The sequence below is a fragment of the Panthera uncia genome, chromosome D4 (assembly GCF_023721935.1).
Source record: "Panthera uncia isolate 11264 chromosome D4, Puncia_PCG_1.0, whole genome shotgun sequence".
In the NCBI taxonomy this organism is placed as follows: Eukaryota; Metazoa; Chordata; class Mammalia; order Carnivora; family Felidae; genus Panthera; species Panthera uncia.
In genome coordinates this window covers 84,062,451-84,081,374 of record NC_064807.1, presented here as the reverse complement: position 1 = coordinate 84,081,374, position 18,924 = coordinate 84,062,451, and the positions used below count along the sequence as shown (strand labels likewise).

The window sequence follows — 18,924 nt, the reverse complement described above, 5'->3', positions numbered from 1 at the left end:
GGGGGGGGGGGGGGGGGGGGGGGGGGGGGGGGGGGGGGGGAGACACCGGGTGGAAGGTCTTCTCCTCCTCGTTTGCTCCAGGCAGGACCAGGACTGTCCTTATCGCTGGGGTGGAGCTCCAGAATGAATCTAGCTTATTCCACGAGGGCAAGGGTGAGTAACTGACCATGCCTCATCACTCTCACCTCCCCCTGCAGGTGAGCATGTCCCCATCGATCCCTGAGCTCATGCTCCAGCTGGACAGCTGCCAACTGGATTTGGGGCCTGACGCGGACACCGTGGAGCTCATCCAGAGCCAGGTAGCCAAGGGCAGCTGTGTAAGCCTGCTGTCCCCAGGCCCTGGTGGTGACATGCGCTTCAGCTTCCTCCTCCGTGGCTACATGGTGCCCACACCCACGACTGGCACCCTCAGCTGCACCATAACCCTGCGCCCGAGGACTTGGTCCCTGGTGAGTGGAGCCTGAGCCAAGCTCAGCTTCAAGGGTGGCTTCGGGCCCGGGATTTCCAGGAAGGGATGTGACAGCCCATGTTATGGGAGCAGCTGGCAAGGGGCAGAACCAGACTGGCGTGTGGCTTCTGGCTACCAAGGGTACGCTTTGTGCCACCCTGCTGCCGTCTGATGGCTTTGCTGTATCTCGGACATTAGTAGGATTTGCTGCCGCCCCCATCCATCCTTCATTCCTTTCTTCTATCCATCTCTCCTTTTTTCCACCTATCCATCAATCCTTCCATCTACTCCTCCTTCTACCATCCACCCATCCGTTCTTCCACCCATCCTTCTGTCTGGCCCTCCTTCCATCATCCATCATTCCATCCATCCATCCACTTGTCCTTCCACCAACTCATCCACCCACCATCTGTCCTCCCATCTTTCCTTTCTTCCTTCCACCTATCCATCCTTCCTTTCTTCGGCCATTTTTCTTCCCTTTTGTTCCCTTCATCTTTCCACCATCCATCCTTCCAACAACCACTCATTCTTCCATCCATGCATCCTTCCAGCACCCGTCTATGTTCATCCATCCTGCCTTCCACCATCCCACCCAGTCATCCATCAATCTACCCACCCAGACTTACCCCTCTCCCCATGTGGTAGAGTCACCGATGCCACTACATTAAACAAATCTCAGCAGAGAGGGGTTAAGATAAAGGACACAAAATTCTGATTTTCTCTTTCACCGTCCAGTGGGGATCCCTGTTCTGAGGCACACAGCTCTGGACACACACACCCCCAGGCCCTGGCACACAGAAGGATCTCCAGGATTAGAAACCTCTCTGGTTATATGAAGCCAGGAAAGCCTCTGAGCCACTCCTGAGTGGGCCTCTCCACCCTAGATTCAGTGGGCATGGGCCTCTGGGCTGACCTGGCTCATTTCTCCCAGGTGTTGACAAGTGTCACAGATGCAGGCCAGAGTGACCCCACAATCCTCATGGGAGTCAGGAACCTCCCAGGGAACATCCCAGTAGCAGCAAAGGGCCATCCGCCCTCCCTCAGTACAGATCTCCCAAGACTTACCCAAAGGCTCCCAGCTAGAAAGTGGTGGGATGGGATCCACAGCCAAGGCCCCAGGGTGCGTTGTGACAGGCCGGGATCACAGAGCCAGGGAACAAGCCCTGAAGCTGCCTCCTGCAGACTGCGCCATTCATTCACCACTCTCTCTTCCTCCTCCAGGAAGTCCACAGGACTATTTCTATGCGTCTGAACATCGTCAGCCCTGGACTGCCTGGTGAGTCCCTCTAGGGTTCCGGGGGCTGAGGCCAGAGTAGGGCCTGCTGGATGGCCCAGAGGGGTGTGGCACAGACATGCAGAGAGGACCCCAGAAAGAGCAGCCCTGGGAGGAGGGCAGAAGGGTCCCCAGAAGCCTAGAGTAGGATCCACGCCGCATCTTCTAGATAGAAAGTCTTTGCTCTTGACTACCCTGTGGACCAGATCCCAGGCATTTAGATCTTCCAAATGTCCATGGTTGCTAGCTGACCTTGCTGGGTGTGTGTGTGTGGTGGGGGGTCCTAGAACCAAATGAGGCAGAAGGCACATTGGGATGGGGCTGGCTCCCCCATGTGGAGGATGCTCCTTCAGCCCAGCACGCTCCAGGTTCCTTGTTAATTCCCTTTGGGCCCAGGCCCCCACCAGGCAGAGGAGGTCACTGACACTGGGGACAGAGGTCGGGGGGGGGGGGGCACCTGCTTCCTTGCCACCCCACCTGGGCCAGGATGGAGCCCCCAGCCCCAGCCCATACCAAGAGAGCAGGCCTAATTACCCCACTGCATAGATGGGAGCTTAAAGGTCCAAGAGGAGGCCCATAGTCACACAGGAGGCCAGAGTGTCGATGGAACGAGGCTTGGGAAAACCCAAGAACAGAGTGCCCTGGCCCATCACGACCGTAGTACGGGGCTCAGAGAGGCGAAGGGATTGACCCAAGGTCCCACAGTAAGGTGGGGCAGGCTCTGCACTCCCAGGCCTCACTCACTCTTGGCTCAGATTATACCATCTGTTCTCCCTAAAAACGCATCTCCATCAGCCCTGGAAGGCAGAGGCATGGACCAAAGGCCTGGCTGGGCCCTCTGGGTGAACGGTCAGAACAACCACGGCTTAGTGCCAGGCATGAGTATGATGAATCCATTTGCTAGATGAGGAGACGGAGGTTCAGAGAAGTCAGAGTCCGTGGCAGAGCTGGGGCTGACCTCCCCACCTCCCCAGATCTGTGCTCCTGGCCGGCACAACAGGGTAGGGGGCCAGGGAGGAGGCCACAGTGCTGATTGCGGCCACCCTTCCCTTGCGCGCATAGACAAAGGCCTCGTCCTGCCCGCCGTGCTGGGCATCACCTTTGGCGCCTTCCTTATCGGGGCCCTGCTCACCGCTGCACTCTGGTACATCTACTCGCACACGCGTGAGTATCCCAGGCCCCCGCCATGAGTGCTCAGGACCCCTCTACCACCATCACCTGGGGGAGCCCGGGGAAGCCTCTGGGGGAGCGGGGAGCCCCGGCCGGGGCCCTGACCTCCGCCCCTGCCCCCAGGTCCCCCCGGCAAGCGGGAGCCCGTGGTGGCGGTGGCCGCCCCGGCCTCCTCAGAAAGCAGTAGCACCAACCACAGCATCGGGAGCACCCAGAGCACCCCCTGCTCCACCAGCAGCATGGCGTAGTGCCCCGCCTGGAGACCTGGGGGCCCCCGAGCCAGCCCTCGCCCAGCAAGAGAGACTGAGCAGCCACCAGCTGGGAACCACTGGCCATGAACTTATCCCGGGACCCCAACCGCTGCACTCGACCAAGGATGGACCATGCCCTCTGCACCCACCCCTCCTGCCTCCCTCTCAGGGGCCTGCTGCCAGAGGGGGCACCAGCTTGGAACACCTTGGGGTCCCCCCACCCCACCGAACCTTCAAACCCAGTGGGCCTGGAGTACGGCCGCCCAGGACCACGGAGAGAGAGACCACTGCCCTATAAGTCCACACTGTTGTAGAAACCAAGTCCCTGTAATTTTTAACCCGGATCCAGCACTTGGCGACCTGGGCTGGGTGGGAGGGGAGAAACAGACTCACCCAGGCCAGCTCAGAGCCACCCGGACCTGCTCCCAGCGGCCTCCACACCTGGGCTGGCACTACTCTGGCAAGGAAACGAGAAGCCTAGGGGTGCCCAGCCTGGGAACGGGGGAGCCTAGCTCCTCCCTGCAACTGTCACACGGAGACCCCCCCCAAGGCAGGCAGGCATTAGATGGGGAGTGGCCCAACTGTCTGGCCTGGACCCACCCCCTGTATACTCACCACCAATAAATTAGACCATGAAATGAGTGCTGGGCTGGGCGAAGGGGTGGGAAACCTACAACGGGTGGGGAGGGGACAGCTCTGGGTTCCAATCCTGCACCTGCCACTTGACTGGCTGTGGGGCTAATGGGCGCATCCCATGGCTTTCAGCCAGCCACGGCTCCCTCATCCGTAACAAGGGCCCTGTGGGGAGGTCTGCGGCCGATGGACATCAGTCCAGTGTTCTCATTTCAGACAGCCCAGCGTGGGCTCCTACACAATCCAGTTCCGGTACCCCCTGTAGGCCCCTATTTATGTGCTGAGGGAACTAGAAATCAAGAGGCAAACGTTTGCCATTTCTTTTTTTAAAAAAGTTAAAGGCTTTAATTGTCTCCAGCCATCCTCTGTCCCTAGGGGGCCCCAGGCGGGAGCCGTCTCTTTCCCAGAAGGCCACTAGGAGGAGGAAATCTATCAACCAGCACCCAGCAGCACCCTAGGCCTGGGCCTAAGAAGCTAAGCCTGAGCCAGGAAGCAGGCAGGGTGGGAGGGGAGGTGGGCTGCGTGGTCAGGCCTAACCACGACGGCGGGACAACCAGGAAGCCCTCTGGCTCTCTCAGCCGGGAGGAAGAAGAGGCCAGAGGCACCCTAGGCTCAGAGACAGAGGATGGCCCATCTCAGCCTCCCACCTCCAGCCCTCTATCTTGCTGCCTAAAGCCTGGGTCCCTGGGCCAGTCTCGACCACCAGAAAAGCAAAAAACAAAAGGCACCTAACGTAGCAGTCCGTGGAGAGACGCAGGGCAGGTGTGGGAGGCCCCCACTTCCACCCCCACTGCCTGGGCTACTGGGACAGGGCCGGCTCCAGCAGCTTCAGGACGCCGCCCACCAGGTGCAGGCTGCCGGTGACCAGCACGTGGATGGCGGCAGCCTCACGGAGCACGCCGGCCCCGCTGCCTGCCACAGGGTGGGCGAAGAGGCCCTGCGGGGGACTGGGTGGCTGAAAGACAGGGTCCCGGCCTTGACTGATCCACAGCAAGGCGTGGGAGATGCAGCTGAAGACGAGGGAGCTGGCGCTACGGGGCTCGGGCGGGTGGGGAGCCAGCAGCGAGGATGTGGGCTCACCAGGCTCCGGGCCGGCCTGCTCCTCGGCCAGGCGGCTCCAGTGCTGTTGGTGTGCAAGGCAGCGGAGCAACACCTGGTCCAGGGTCACCATGAAGTTCTGCTGGTCTGGATGGGCGACAAGGGACACCTGCTGTGCGCGCCTGCTTAACGCCAGGCCCGGTACACGCATCCCGGGTCCTCGCGCCGGGCAATGCTATGAGGAAACTAAGGTGCAGAAGGGTTCCGTGACTTGCCCACTGTCCCAGAGCCGGGAGGAAGCAGGGCCAGGCGGTTTAGCTTCAAAGCTGGGGCTTCTGCCCCCCAAGCACATCTCCCCACCCTCGTCTCGTTGCCTTTATCTGCAAAGCAGCGTCCATCACGTGGGCCGGCATAAGTAGGAATCACATCCCTGAACTCTCCCCGGCAGTCGGACGCTGGGGACCTGTATTTTTTTATGCTGTTCTTATTTTTTTTGAACGTGACCCACAGTACTCACCTAGGTGGATACTGTCTGTCTGAAACAGAATCCTCATAAAACAGTACCTACTCTTTGTACAGGAGGCACACGCATTTTCTACTTCGCTAAAACAAAGTATCGCTTTGACACCCACTAAATTTTCAAACCACCAGTGAGTTGCAACCTGCATTTTGAAAACGGTTCTCCCCAGTAATTCTTTTGTCGGGTACTGTGGCCACAATATCCAAAATGTATCCAAATCTAGCTCCTACCCCAGACCTCTAATTCAGAAGCCCCCACTGTCACCAACAGAGGAGTCCACCTAAGGGCCTTAAGCAGTGCAATGACCCCCCCCCCCCCGCCCACTCTCAGGGACCATCCTGTCACCTCTTACCTGCATTGCCAACAGCTGAAACCTCTGTCAGGTTAGGGCAGAAAACAGCATAGTCAAACTGACAGGGCTAGAAGGCCGAGAGGAAAAACTTGGGTGTTAGAGCCCTGAGGGCCCTGCCCCCAGGCCCCCACACGTCCCCATCCCTGGAGATGCCCTCACCCCGGCTGAACTGGCGTCATGCTGGATAAACCCAGCCATAGCACTTCCGCGGCCCATCTATCTCAATATACCCTGCAGGCCGGTGGCCTGGGCAGCAAGACCCCACTGTACAGACAGGGAAACAGAGGCAGGGCGGGGGGTACTTGCTTAAGATCACCCAGCTACTGAGCACGTCTCAAGTCCAGGATGGGGAAAGGCTTTGTCTGCACAACAGGTGAACAGCTTCAGCCTCCTGGTCTGTGAAACAGGAAGTGATCCCTAGGAACCACTTCAGCCCTGACAGCCGAGGGCAGCCTCAGTTTCCCTGAGCAGAGCAGGGCCCCTACCTGCTCTATAACCTGGAAACTCCTTAAACCAAACTCAATAAGCATGTCACCTTGGTAGCACCCCCGTTTTCTGGAAAGGCAAACTGAATGAAGCCCAGTGAAATGCCACTTTTGTCCAGAGTCACATGCTAATGTCTGAAGAGCCATGACCAGTGAGTCCACAGCTTACGCCTCAGGCTACTCCCTAGTCCCTCCTCTAACTCTGGGCGCCAGCCTGACCCGGGAGGACGACGACAGTGACCTGGGACTAGACTTGGCTACGAACGTGTGGGTGCTTTTACGTTTGATCCTCAGTTCGGTTCGCGGGAGCCTCGCTTTATAGTTGAAGAAACAGAGGCTCAGGGATGAAGGCACCCCTGGGGACGTGACAGCCAGAAGGTGGGCTAGTCGGCCTGCCGCCCACCCCCCGGCTGGCCCCTCACCTGCAGCAGCTTCAGCAGTGCTGCAGGATCCCGGTCTCCGGTGGAGTTGAAAAGCAGGACAAGCACCTCAGAGCCGCTGGGAGAGGGGAGAGGAGGCAGGTTGGAGATGCATACATCCCAGGCTTCTTCGCGGGCCCCACCCCATCCTTCCTCCAGAAACTACCCCACTTCCCCCGCGGATCCAGTCCCAGCAGGGTCCCCAGTCCTGCCCCTCTGCCCCCTCTACTGTACTGGCCCAGTCTTGACCCTGACCCTGTCCCTTGAGGCCCCGCCCCCCCACCGGCCCGGTCCCGCCCACCCTTCCCCGAGGCCCACCCTTCCCCGAGGCCCCGCCCCCGCCCGAAACTCACCGGCTTGGCCTCGGGCGGCGGTGCAGCGCCTGGCGGAACCAGCGCACGCAGGCCTGCATGCTGCTGGCGGTGTGCGCGCCATCCAGGTACCAGGTGAGGGGCCCGCGCCGCAGCACCTGCGTCCGGCCCAGCCACTCCGTGTCCCGAAGCCCTGGAGGGGGCAAGGCAGCCGTCTCCCACCCTAGTCCTCACACACACCAACCCACCCGCAGGGCCGCTGCTCAGAGGGGGGACAGCTGATGAGCCAAGAAGCTTCTTAGCAGCGTTAGGTGCCAGGCACCTCTTGGGCTGCCTCATCTAACGGAATCTTCCAGGCAGACCTGACAGGGGACTACCAAATATAGTCCCCTATTACATGGAGGCAGAGAGCCCTAACCCATTGAACAAGCGTGCAGGGATGTGAGGTGCCTAGCTGTAGGACTGTCATGGCCCTGATATGGGGCCTGGCACACAGTGGGCACACTGCAATCACCTGCTAACAGGGTTTGGCGGCTGTGAGCGCCTACTATGTGCTGCAAGTCTTGGGGGGGGGGAGCAAGAAGCCAGACAAGGTCACCATTCAAGAACCTCATGGTCTTACGAGAATGAAGACAAGAAGGACACTAATAGCAGGTGCCTCTGGCAGGGCACTACATCCCAAACCCACCAGGCCCTGGCCTCAGCCCCCCACTCATGCCACCTCACAGCGGGTCCCATCATCACCTCATTTGGCAGGTGGGAAAACTGAGGCTCGGAGTCCACGAACTCAAAGTCAGGGAAGCTTACTGACTTCAGAGTCCTTTGTCCTGGGCACCACCTCCGATTGCCCCCATCTCTCAAAACAGCAAACTCGAACAGACATCTGAAGGGGCCCGGCTGGGCGGGCAGGTCCAACTCACCATGCCGCATGTGGGTCGTGGGCTGGAACACGGGCGCCAGGGGCATCTGCCGCAAGAGACTGGGCCTGGACACCTTCAGCTCCCCGATGCCTGAGGAGCGAGGGAGGGGGGAGGGCCTGCTGCGTGGCACTGCGTGTGCATAGGACCTTCAGAGGCAGTCTCCACCTGTCTCCTACCCACGAGCCCGCCCGTCCAGCCACTGCCTGCCCACTTACCCCGGTAGTCCTTTTGCTGTAGCCAGCAGCGAGCCAGCTGCAAGGCCAAGGCGGCATTGGACCTCTGGTGCTCTCCCTCCAGGCCCAGGGTCAGCGGCGGCCCCCCTTCCTCCAGGGCTTCCAGTGGTGGGCACAGGTAGAGAGGACACTGCCAAGGAGATGGGCGACCGCTGGTCAGGGGGTGCTGCTGCAGCTGCCTCGGCCAGGAGCTCCCCTCCTTGACGCTGTCGGCCCTTCCATCTTTCCCCATCAACCAGAACCCACCAAGCCCTGTTCCTTGGAGAACCAAGATGTGCTCCGGCTGGACGAGCAGCTGCCCCTCACTGCACAGATGGGCAAACTGAGGCCCAAAAGGATAACGTGCCTCCCCAGTCAGCTGCCAGCCCTGCCCCAGTGCCTCCGGACTCACCGAGATCTGCTGGGCCCGGTCCCTCAGCACTGCCAGGGGACCGTCAGGCTGGAGCACGGTGAAGGCGGGGACGCCACGCTGCGGAGGAGAGGGAGTGGGTGAGACGAGCTGCTGAGGGGCCTCTATCCCCGGGCAGCTCACTCAGCCTCTGTCCGTAGGGCCAATGGGAACCCCTCGAGGGGACACTAAGGCCAGAGGCAGGGCTCTTGCTACAGTCACAAAGCCCCACTGACGCCCAAGACCTTATCCCGAGTCAGGACACAGATTACCCTGCCCCAGCCCCGCTTTCCTGAGCCTGGAGGGCCAGGCCCAGATCGTCCATGTACCTCCCCTCCCCAGGGCTGCCTGGTCACCTTGAAGATGCCCCCTTTCTGCCACGCGATCTCCTCCACTGTGTCCCCCAGAATGCTGGTGTGGTCGATGCCAAGAGAGGAGATGCCACACACCGCAGGCTTCCTGCAGAAGAGAGGGGGGCCGTGACCGTGTCGCCCCGGCCCTGGGCTCACGGCCACCGTCCTTCTCCCCAAGCAGCTGCCCTCACCTGATGATGTTGGTGCAGTCGTAAGCGCCACCAATGCCCACCTCCACCACTGCCAGGTCCACCTACAAAGGACCAGACGGCATGTCAGGGACCCGGGGCACCCGGCCTGCTGGGATTCCCCTCAGACACAGGACTCCGGGGGGTGGGCACGTACCTTCTCTTGGAGGAAGACGTGGAAGGCCATGAGCGTGAGGAAGCGGAAGTAGGCGGGCATGGAGGCATAACTGCTGCTGTCCTGTGGACGAGAACACGTCGGCCTGGGGCCCTGCCACCTCTGCTCCGGGGAGATGGGGTCCCGGGACACACAGCACCCTCCGGGGCTCCCCAGCACCCCTGCCCTGCCCACCCACCAGCCCTCCTGCATGGGCACCTTGGTCTCCTCCAGCCGGTGGTAGAGGGGCCAGAAGTGCTTGGTGAAGAGCTCAGGGCTTATGGGCTGCCCGTTGATGCGGATCCGCTCCCGCACCTGCACCAGGTGGGGAGAGCTGCCGGGACACCTGTAGTCGTCAGGACTCCCTTCCCGAGCCCCTCAGACCCGTCCGTCTTCAGAGACCCAACTCTGACCATGTCACTGCCCTGCTGATAGCCCTTCTAGGACTTCCCTCTGCCCTGCAGAGTCCCAGGCTCCTCACCCAGCCTCCCAGGCCCTGGTGCGGCTGATGCCACTGGCCTGTGTGTCACCTCTCCCACATCCCAACAGTTCCCTGTGCCCCAGCCCCTCTGGCCTATTTTGAGTTCCTCCAGCCCAGCCCACCCACCCTCCCCACCACCCGGCTCACTCCACAGGCCTTGACTGAGATGGTGCCTCCTCCAGAAAAGGAGAAAGGACCCCCCCACCCGGCTGATCAGGGATGTGCTCCAGGCTCCAACAGCTCCCTGTGCTCTACCCACCACACACCCATCAGTCACTCTGCTGACATCTGTCCCCGCAATGTCGTCTTCCAGCCCTCAAGGGCAAGGCCCATCTGGGTGGTCAGGCTGCATCCCCAGGCCAGCCCACGAGGCTACGGGGGCCAAAGTCAAAGGCCGGGGTTTGTAGCCCAAAAATTGTTTTAGAAGAGAGACTGTCAGCTCGTATTTGAATCCTGCAAGCCTCTCTCACATTCTGAGTCCTTCTCTGTGTTTCTTTATTCTGAACAAAGAACTGTGAAAAGAAGCCGCTTACAGAAAGTCACTTGATGGAACCGGTAAAATAAAAGGAAGCAAAAATCTCAAGTGCCCCCAACCCAAGGAGCAAATTCTGAGCGACTGAGCATCACATTAATCCCCACTGCTTTACAGGTGACCAGCTAAGGAGGGGCAGGTGCAGCCCAGGGAGGAGGGACCCATATCTAGGCCACACCCCATCCTCGGGTGTGAGTTTGGGTGCCTGAGTGCAACCATGAGGAGGTGCTACGTCAAAGGCAAATAGCAGCTGTGGCAGGCCGGGCAGAAGGGAATCCTTGCCTCGGACTTCACAAACCACCTCATCGTTTATACCCTTCCAAGCTAGGTTTTCTGCTCCTGACTGCAAAGACGTCTGAATTGATAAAGACTTCTCTGTGATTTAAAAGCTGTACACGGAGGGGCACCTGGGTGGCTCAGTCGGTTAAGCGTCCGACTTCAGCTCAGGTCATGATCTCATGGTTCATGAGCTCGAGCCCCGCGTGGGGCTCTGTGCTGACAGCTCAGAGCCTGGAGCCGGCTTCAGATTCTGTGCCTCCCTGGCTCTCTCTGCCCCTCCCCACGTCATGCTCTGTCTCTCAAAAATAAATACTGAAAAAAAAACTTTAATAAATAAAAGCTGTAGATGAAATTTAAGTTAATAAAAAGATGCCTGATGAAGCTACATATTTAGCTTACATATTCAAGTCCCTGCCCCTCCCCCAAATTTGTTTCACAACGAAAATTAAAGACTGCCACAAACTTGGACAATATGTTAAACTGAGGTCACTAATGCTAATGGGATGCTTACCGAACAAATCCACACTGGGCAGAGAGACAGGAAGCTGAGCTCCTGCTAGCTGGTTCCATAGCCGCCCCCACCCCCACCCCCCCACCGCCGAGAGCTAAGGGATCCCAAATTTCGCCACACCTCAGTACCTAAAGAATCCTGTCTTCAGGCCATAGCTTCGGAGAATACGTTCAGTAAAGGCACAAGTGGAACCCTAGAAAGAAAAGGTCTTGTTTGGGCAGGCTGGACCCCACCACCCCATCAAGTAGATAGCCGACCCCCGAGTCCCATCCCTCACCTTCCCCTTGGTCCCAGTGACGTGAATGATGTTCAGCTGGTCCAAGTCTTCCACCTGAGACATACAGACAACCATCTCAGCCACAAGACTCCTAGAAAGGGGATGGGGGTGGGGTAGGGGGCAGTCACAGGCCCTGCGCATCCTTACCTGCAGCCCACTCCGTGCCAAGTACAGCTTCATGGCTTCCAGCTGTGCCTGAGGGTCACCCCGCTGGCGCTTTACCTGCTCCAGATAGCCAGCATTGGTCTGCAGGGTGTTCAGTGCGCGCACAGCATCCTGGCAACCACAGTCCCCAGGCAGCAGGTTAAGACTAACCAGGGGTCCACGGAAACAGAGGAACCCCAGGGCATCAATGGCCAAGCCAGGACACTAAGCCTACCAATCAATGCCAGCCCTGTTGCCCCAGCCTAGAGGTTAGGCACGTGTGAGGGAGAAGGGGCATCTCTCCAGCTCTGGCAGCGATGGGAGCCAGAAGCTGATCGGCCACACCCAGGAATGTCAGGCAAGGGAGGTTCCTTGGAACGGGAGAAGCCTTGCTTCCCGTTCCCAATTCGGGCTTCCGGATCCTCACTCCTTGCACGGGCGCCTTTGCGCTCATTCCCTCCAATGAGGTCCACTGCTATACTGGTCCCTAAACTGGAGGCGGGCGGGGGCGGGTGAGGGGAGTCAGGAGCAGAACCACAGAAGGCTGGGGTCTTAGAACTGGAGGAATTAGAACCAGGAATCCCTGGAGGCTTCCATGCCCAATCCTGAGGATTGGAGGTCCACATTCTGACTCAAAGAAGAGCTGCTTGAAGCAACCAGGTGGGGAAGAGAAGGAGCCTTAAGGAAGACAGGGTATGCGGGGGAGTCACCAGTCAGAAAGGTGGGTAGGTACAGCCTCAGGAGAGTCTACACTGGGGGTTAGAGTGGAGATGCTATTTATTTGCCCTTAGGGCTTCAATAACCGGTTGCAGGCTCCACGCCCATTAAACTACCATCTGCCTGGCAGGCATCAGGTGTGATCTGTGGAAATCAACCCCTGCAACAGAGCCAGGTGGAAACTTTCCGCTTTCCAGATTCTTGCCTCCACCAATGCCACTGATTCCTGCCTGCCAGAGCTCCAGTTCTAGGCACTTGGATCTTCATGCCCTGATTCCTGGAGACTCCAACCCCAGATCTAAACTCCTGGATCACTTGGGACGCCTGACTGGCTCAGTCTAGGGAGCATGTGACTCTTCACCTCGGGGTCATGAGTTCGAGCCTCCCGTTAGGTGTAGAGTTTATTTCAATAAACAATTCAAAATAAATAAATAAACTCCTAGATCTCTCAAGTCTGAACTCCTAGAACTCTTTCTCCTCCCACCGCCCACCTGCTAGTTGGGACTCCGGAGACAATGGACCTCTTTCCCCTATCAGTGGGAGCCCTTTCCCATTCTCTAAGGCGGGGACACTTCAGCCTCAGAATTCCCAGAACCCGCGGACCAGGCCCAACTTCCTGGCCCATGTCCCCGCCCCCGAGTCCCTCACAGCCAGGCTCCCGGTCAGTGACTCAGGCCCGACCCACGTGTCGTCGTACGACCCCCCCCCCCCCTCCCCCGCCAGCCCGCCCGATACCTGATACCTGATACTCCATGCCGGGCTCCTGCGGCGCGGGCCACGCGCTCAACCCTCGCCGAGCCGCTACCCCGGTAGTTGCAACGCGCGCAGAAACCGCCGCCAGGAAAAGAGCGGGTCGCAGGTGGCGGCGTGCCTGCGACATAGTCCCGGTGCCCGCAGCCGCACTTTAGGCCGGGCCGGAGACGCCCCGCCCCGCCTCGCCTCGCCTCGCCCCCGCCGTTCGCCAATCAGCGCTGCCCAGGGAGCCCTCCAGGACCAATAAGAATCCGCAGGATGCCATATTTGTGAGGGGCAGGCGTCGGGGCTGGCCGGAGGGTTTCGCCCCTGTTTGTGAGGGGCACGCTTCCCAGGCTCCCTCTGCAACCACTGAGAATCTCCAGGACCCGGCCACACCCCCAAAATAGTCCCAGTCTGCAATCCTCAGACTGGTGCTCTGCCAGAACCAGCTATGAGTCCGGATGGAAGACGGAGCTAGCTTACACTTGTGTGGAGGTCATTGAATTCAAGCCCCAAAATGTCGTAGTTTAAAGCAGAGACCGCAGGCTGCAGGTATTTGGCCCCTGCACTCCTGAATCTGACAGCCCGATTGCGAGGCAATAGACCAAACCCCAAGCTCCTACGCTATTGGGGCCCCTACCGTCCCTGGGCAGCCTGGGAAGGCGTCGTGGAAGAAGCGGCATCCTGGCAGAGGCCGGGGGATGAGGCCGAGTCCGCGAGGTAGCGGAGCTGGTCGGGGGAGAGGTTTCCAGGCGTAGGGAGGGAACGCCGTGTTGAAAAGCAAAGGACTGAAGAGGGAAGGGGAGCGGCTGGAGGAGGGCAGGGGTGGGGTGGGAACTAGCCCGAGGGAACTGCATTTCCACTGGGTCGGGCCTGGTTGCCCCGGAATGCCAGATCCAGTAGGATCTTGTAGCCTAAGGAATTTGGATTGAAATTGGACAATAAAATGGTTTTAAAGAAAGATGACAAGATCAGGTTTGCACTTTGGAAGATTTGTGTGGAGAGTGGGTTGGAGAGCCACCCGGGGAGGGGACAGTAATCTGTCCTAGCTGTGGGTGAGGCGGATTTGTCCTGGACTTTTCAGAACTTTTTCCTGTCTATGACCTTCTTGGCTCCAACTGCTACCGTGGAAAAAGTAGCATGGAGATTCTCTTTTTATAGCTGAAAGGTCCCAGAAAGGTGTGTGGGTTTTGTTTTGTCTTGTTTTGGTTTTTTGGAGGTGGGGGATGGGGCCCTCTAGGGAAGTTCCCACAGACCAAAGACAATTTTAAACAACTGAAGGGATTTCATCACCTCCCTCCCTCTTTCCTGCAGGCATTGGGGCTAAATATTTATCAGAGATTGTTTGATTTTGAAATAAACAAATAACATGTTGGGAAGATTCTGCCATTGGCTGGACTTCTGCTTTTCACATCACTGCTGGGCGCCCCCTCCCTGGCTGGCCTCATGGGAAAGAAAGAGGTGCTTTCCTTTCTTGGTCTTCTTCTCCTCTTCCTCTTCCTCCTCCTCCTTCTTCCTTTTCTTCTTCTTCATCAATGAAATGTTCTCTACACTTATACATGTATATAATTTAACAACTGCATACAAACAATCATAAAGGAGCTTTAAATGTTTCTCCTTTGGGGCCCCTGGCTGGCGCAACTCTTGATCTTGGGGTTGCAAGTTTGAATCTCATGTTGGGTGTAGAGATTACTTTAAAAAAATCTTGGGGCGCCCGGATGGCTCAACCTGTTGAGCCTCCGACTTTGGCTCAGGTCAGGATCTCACAATTCGTGGGTTTGAGCCCTACATCAGGCTGTGTGCTGGCAGCATGGAGCCTGCTTGGGATTCTCTCTCTCCTTCTCCCTCTGCCCCTCACCTGCTCACGTTCTCTCCTCTCAAAATAAATAAATAAACTTAAAAAAAAAAAAACTTTTCCTGTTTTTATTTGATTTTTAAGTCCTAGGATTTTTTGGATGGATGCTACATCATCATATCACTCAAATAGTCAGAAGTACAAAAACTGTACGGTGAAAAGTTTCCCTCTCACGCCAGGTCTCCACATCCTAATTACCCTCTCCAAAAGCAACCAATTGGGTTTCCTGTGATCTCTCCAGAGATCGGTTATACATTTGCAAACAAATACAAATACAGATTTCCATTTTATACTTGCGGAGAGCAGACTGTATACACAACTCTGCGTGGTACGTTTTCCACATACCTTCACATCCTGGGCCTTATTTTGGGCGGTGTCAGTACAGAAGAGTTGCCCCACTGGCTAATTTGTTTTTCTTGAAGCTGCCGCAGCACTTCTTGGTGTGCAAGTACTACTGTGGATTTGGCCCCGTCTCCTACTGATGGACGTTTAGGTTTCTAATATTTTGCCATCACAAGCAATGTTGCAATGGGTAACATTTTGCCCTAATCATTTCTTCCATGTGTGAGCACATCTGACGGATGAATTCCAAGAAGCGCAATGCAATTGCTGGGTCAAAGGTGATTGGCAACTGACACCACACACATTGCCACATTGTCTTCCAAAGGGGCGGGATTCATTTCTACCCCCGGGGGCCCCCACAGGGCGTGAGCCAGCCATTTCCTCACCAACACAGACCTTAGCCAAGTTTGATCCGTGCCAACTGCATAGGTGGAAAAATGGATTCTCAAGCTAGTTGTTATTTGCATTTATTTCATTTGGAGGATGCTGAGCACTTTTTCTTATAATTAAAAACCATTTGTATGTAGGGGCTGCTAACCTCCTTTGTATCATTGCTTTTCATTTTGAAAGTCACAGATGTGCACAGAAGGAAACAGAAATGTGTCAAGGAGAAAATCAAAGGCATCTTCATCATACACCTGGAGAACAAATGTTGGCCTTTTGGTGCCAGCATGAAAACGTTCTTGCTCTCCAGAAAGAACCATAGAAACAAAGCCATTGTCTGGCCAGAAGAGGAAAAAAAAAAAAAAAAAAGGCATAAGGAAATTGGCAAGTGGGTGGGTGTCCACCCACTGGAGGCAGATTTGCAGGTGTGTGGGGTGGGGAGCAAGGGCAGAGGGATTCTGCTTTAACCCCTACCCTCCCAAAGGGAAAGGATGTCATTCATTCATTCATTCATTCACTCATTCATCTCTGTGCTAAACCCTGGGCTTGGTGCTGGAGACACTGGGTTCAGGGTACAAATGACAGTCCTGTTTGCAGAGCGCCCTGTCCAAGGTGAGAAGACAGTAAAGAAGGAAACTCACAAAGGGAAGATACGTATTTGCAAACCCTGATAACCCTGATCAGAGCCAAGCTCACTGCTGTAAGGGGCAGGAGACTGAGGCCCAGAGAGGGACAGAGATAGCTTGGGGTCACACAGTAGGTCACCAAAGGCCCCATGCTGGGCCCCAGGATGGACCTTCTAAACTCAGATCTGCCTGAGTCGCTGCCCCCTCTCTTGGCCCATCATGCCCTCAAGATTAATGAAGCCCATAAAATCACTGTAGCCCGGCCTCTGCCCACCTCCCGCCTCTTCCATCATTGCAGAGTACCATCCCTGCAGCTGGCAAGGATTTTAGGAATTGGCCTTGGTGTTTTCCACCTCCAAGCTTTGCCTGAAATACCTTTCCCCTACACCTTTCTCCTTTGCTTTTTTTTTTCCTTCAACTTTTTATTTATTTTGAGAGACAGAGAGAGCACAAGCAGGGGAAAGGCGGAGAGAGAGGAAGAATCCCAAGCAGGATCTGCGCCGTGAGTGCAGAGCCCAATGCGGGGCTCAAACTCACCACTGTGAGATGACCTGAGCCAAGACTAAGAGTCAGACGCTCAACTGACTGAGCCACCCAGGTACCCCTCTCCTTTGCTTTCTTTGAGTGGGTTGCTTTTAGCTAACATTTATGAAACACCCCTGCACTTGACACTGCAATCTCTTTTCATGCTTTTGAAAATTGTGTAAATTAGAGATCGGTCCCATTTTACAGGTGGAGAAATGGAGGCTCACCTGTCTGGTGACCCTGGCTTCCTGTTGTCAATGCACTGTGTGGCCCTGGGCAGTTTGCTCCCCCTCTCTGATCCTGTCTGACTCTTGTCTCCTCCTTAGTAGGGTGAGAGCTGAAGTGAGCTGTGTCCCAGCCTGTAATTTCTGGGGAAATCTATGGGTGGGTGTTTCACTGAGGACAAGAGTCTCCAAAGGCCACCATACTCCCGAGAGCCTAGACTAGAGGGATCCACCTGTCCCTTCCGAGGGACCAAGGGAGATTCAAGCTCATTGGCAGGTTTGTGCAGAAGCCTGATAGCCACTCTGGGGTCTGACCCTCAGATAAACATAAGAACTCTTCCACCTCTGAGTATCTATTTACATCCTGTGACCTACAAGAAAACACTTTCCTGCAATTTTGGGGGGGTGGGGGAGAAAACTTGCCTTAGACAGAATTCCATATCCTCAGGGGTGTGGCCATGCCAAATCCCCAGCCTGACTCTGGCTACTAAGGTGTTTGCGACTTCGGTCGCAATCAACATGGCCCGTGGGGCTCTGGACGCAGTTCCAGTTGTTTCCACAAGGTCATTTTTAGAAGTGGAATTGTGGGATCGAAGGGAGGCCTATTTTTAAGGCCCAGGTGCCTGGGCCATTCTTCCCGAAACCCTGTGCTCTCTGGGTCTCCCTGACACCTCCCTCCCGGGTTCGGCGTCTTCCTTCTTGCTGGCTGCACCCTCCCCCTTCAGCATCTTCATGTTGGAGGACCCGGGGCTCAGGCTTCTCTCTCCAGGGTCCCAGGTCTGGGATGATGTCTGACTGTCAAATGTCCCTCTTCACTGAGCTGCAGACACGAGCGGCCTCCTGACGTCTCCCCCAGGCTGGACCACGGGTGTCTTAAGCCGGTCACGTCCCTAACACTTGTTCCCTTGTTTCCTCCCTGAAAGCAGCTGGAGCTTCCCAGCCTGGGACACAGCTTCACCATCCAGCCAGTGGCTCTCACTGTGGGTTTCCCTCTCCCTCTCCCTCACCCCCAAACCCCAGCCATCCACACACCTATCCTCTCTACCCTACGGCCTCCCCAGCGGCCACTGCCTCCCCTCCAGGCCACCACCGCTGGTCTACCCCATAGTCTCGATGCTGCTCGCTTGACCCCTACAAGCATTCTCTGTCATTTATTTATTTATTTATTTATTTTGAGAGAGAGAGGTGGGGGGTGCCCCAAGCAGGCTCCGCACTGTCGGCACGGAGCCCGACACAGGGCTCGAATTCACAAACCATGAGATCACGACCTGAGCTGAAATCGAGAGTCAGATGCTTCACTGACTGAGCCGCCCAGGAGCCCTGCATCCTGTCATTTTTAAAGAAAATCAGGGGCTTCCTGGGTGGCTCAGTCGGTTGAGCATCCGACTTCGGCTCAGGTCATGATCTTGTGGTCTGTGAGTTTGAGCCCCGCATCAGGCTCTGTGCTGACAGCTTGGAACCTGGAGCCTTGCTTCCGATTCTGTGTCTCCCTCTCTCTCTGCCCCTCCCCCTGCTCATGCTCTGTCTCTCTCTCTCTCTCTCTGTCAAAAATAAACAAACATTAAAAAAAAACGAAGAAGAAAGAAAATCAGATCTCGTCTCTCTTCTGCTTAAAACCATCCAGTGGCTTCCCATTGCATTTAGGATGAAATCCAAGCTTTTGAACTACCCATCTCTTACCATCACCTGCAGCCCCCAGCCCTGCTGGCCTTCTCTGTGGTCCTCAGATACACCAGGCTCACACCCACCTCTGCAAAGGTCCACGTCCAGTGAGCCCTTAGCGTTAAAGGTGTTCCTGTGACCCTCACAACAGCTTTTCGAGCACTGTGATGATTCTCATTATACAGATGGGAAACTGAGGCACAGACTGGTTACTCAGCCAGCCGAAGGTCACACAGAAAATGTAGGACAAAGCCTCAGGGCCTTTGCACTGGTGGTTCCCTCTGCCTAGAACGTTCTTCCTCCAAAAGTTCCCACAACCCACTCTCCATCATCCCAGGTTTCTGCTCAAATGTCACCTTCTTGCCGCATTCTGCTCGCCATCTGTCCTTTTGTCCAGCAGTTGGGGACACTGAGGCCCAGTAAGGGGCCAGCACTGACCTGGGACCGGGCATGGCTTTACGGATGTTCTTGAGATATTCCTGGGGTCCCCACTC

At 56.7% G+C, this 18,924-nt stretch overlaps 2 protein-coding genes across 2 annotated transcripts in view; one reads left to right on the top strand and one right to left on the bottom strand.

The window, feature by feature from the left end:
* The window catches only part of ENG (endoglin), a 31,689-nt gene extending 27,566 nt beyond the window's left edge, over window positions 1–4,123 (top strand). The window contains exons 12-15 of the mRNA XM_049629155.1: window positions 198–449; window positions 1,670–1,724; window positions 2,784–2,885; window positions 3,015–4,123. Of these exons, the coding sequence (XP_049485112.1) occupies window positions 198–449; window positions 1,670–1,724; window positions 2,784–2,885; window positions 3,015–3,139 (534 nt within the window). The 3' untranslated portion in view covers window positions 3,140–4,123. The remainder of the gene's footprint in view (window positions 1–197; window positions 450–1,669; window positions 1,725–2,783; window positions 2,886–3,014) is intronic.
* Window positions 4,124–4,350: 227 nt separating this feature from the next.
* On the bottom strand, window positions 4,351–17,838 carry FPGS (folylpolyglutamate synthase). Its single transcript, XM_049629157.1, has 15 exons — window positions 12,820–17,838; window positions 11,364–11,492; window positions 11,217–11,270; window positions 11,068–11,132; window positions 9,356–9,470; window positions 9,140–9,220; window positions 8,986–9,047; window positions 8,798–8,900; window positions 8,445–8,522; window positions 8,036–8,183; window positions 7,821–7,910; window positions 6,943–7,093; window positions 6,593–6,668; window positions 5,686–5,752; window positions 4,351–4,960 (listed from the first exon to the last, which is right to left on the bottom strand). The coding sequence occupies exons 1-15, from the start codon at window positions 12,955–12,957 to the stop codon at window positions 4,575–4,577; spliced, it is 1,743 nt and encodes a 580-aa protein (XP_049485114.1). The 5' UTR covers window positions 12,958–17,838; the 3' UTR covers window positions 4,351–4,574.
* Window positions 17,839–18,924: the final 1,086 nt, after the last annotated feature.

Coding starts and splice junctions, on each gene's coding strand:
- FPGS (XM_049629157.1), bottom strand. CDS start 12,957: ATGTCGCAGGCACGCCGCCACCTGCGACCCGCTCTTTTCCTGGCGGCG. Junction 8,523..8,797: donor AGAAAGGGGGCATCTTCAAG/GTGACCAGGCAG, acceptor TCTCCTCCGCAG/CGTGGCGTCCCCGCCTTCAC. Junction 7,094..7,820: donor CACGACCCACATGCGGCATG/GTGAGTTGGACC, acceptor TGCCCCCTCCAG/GGCTTCGGGACACGGAGTGG.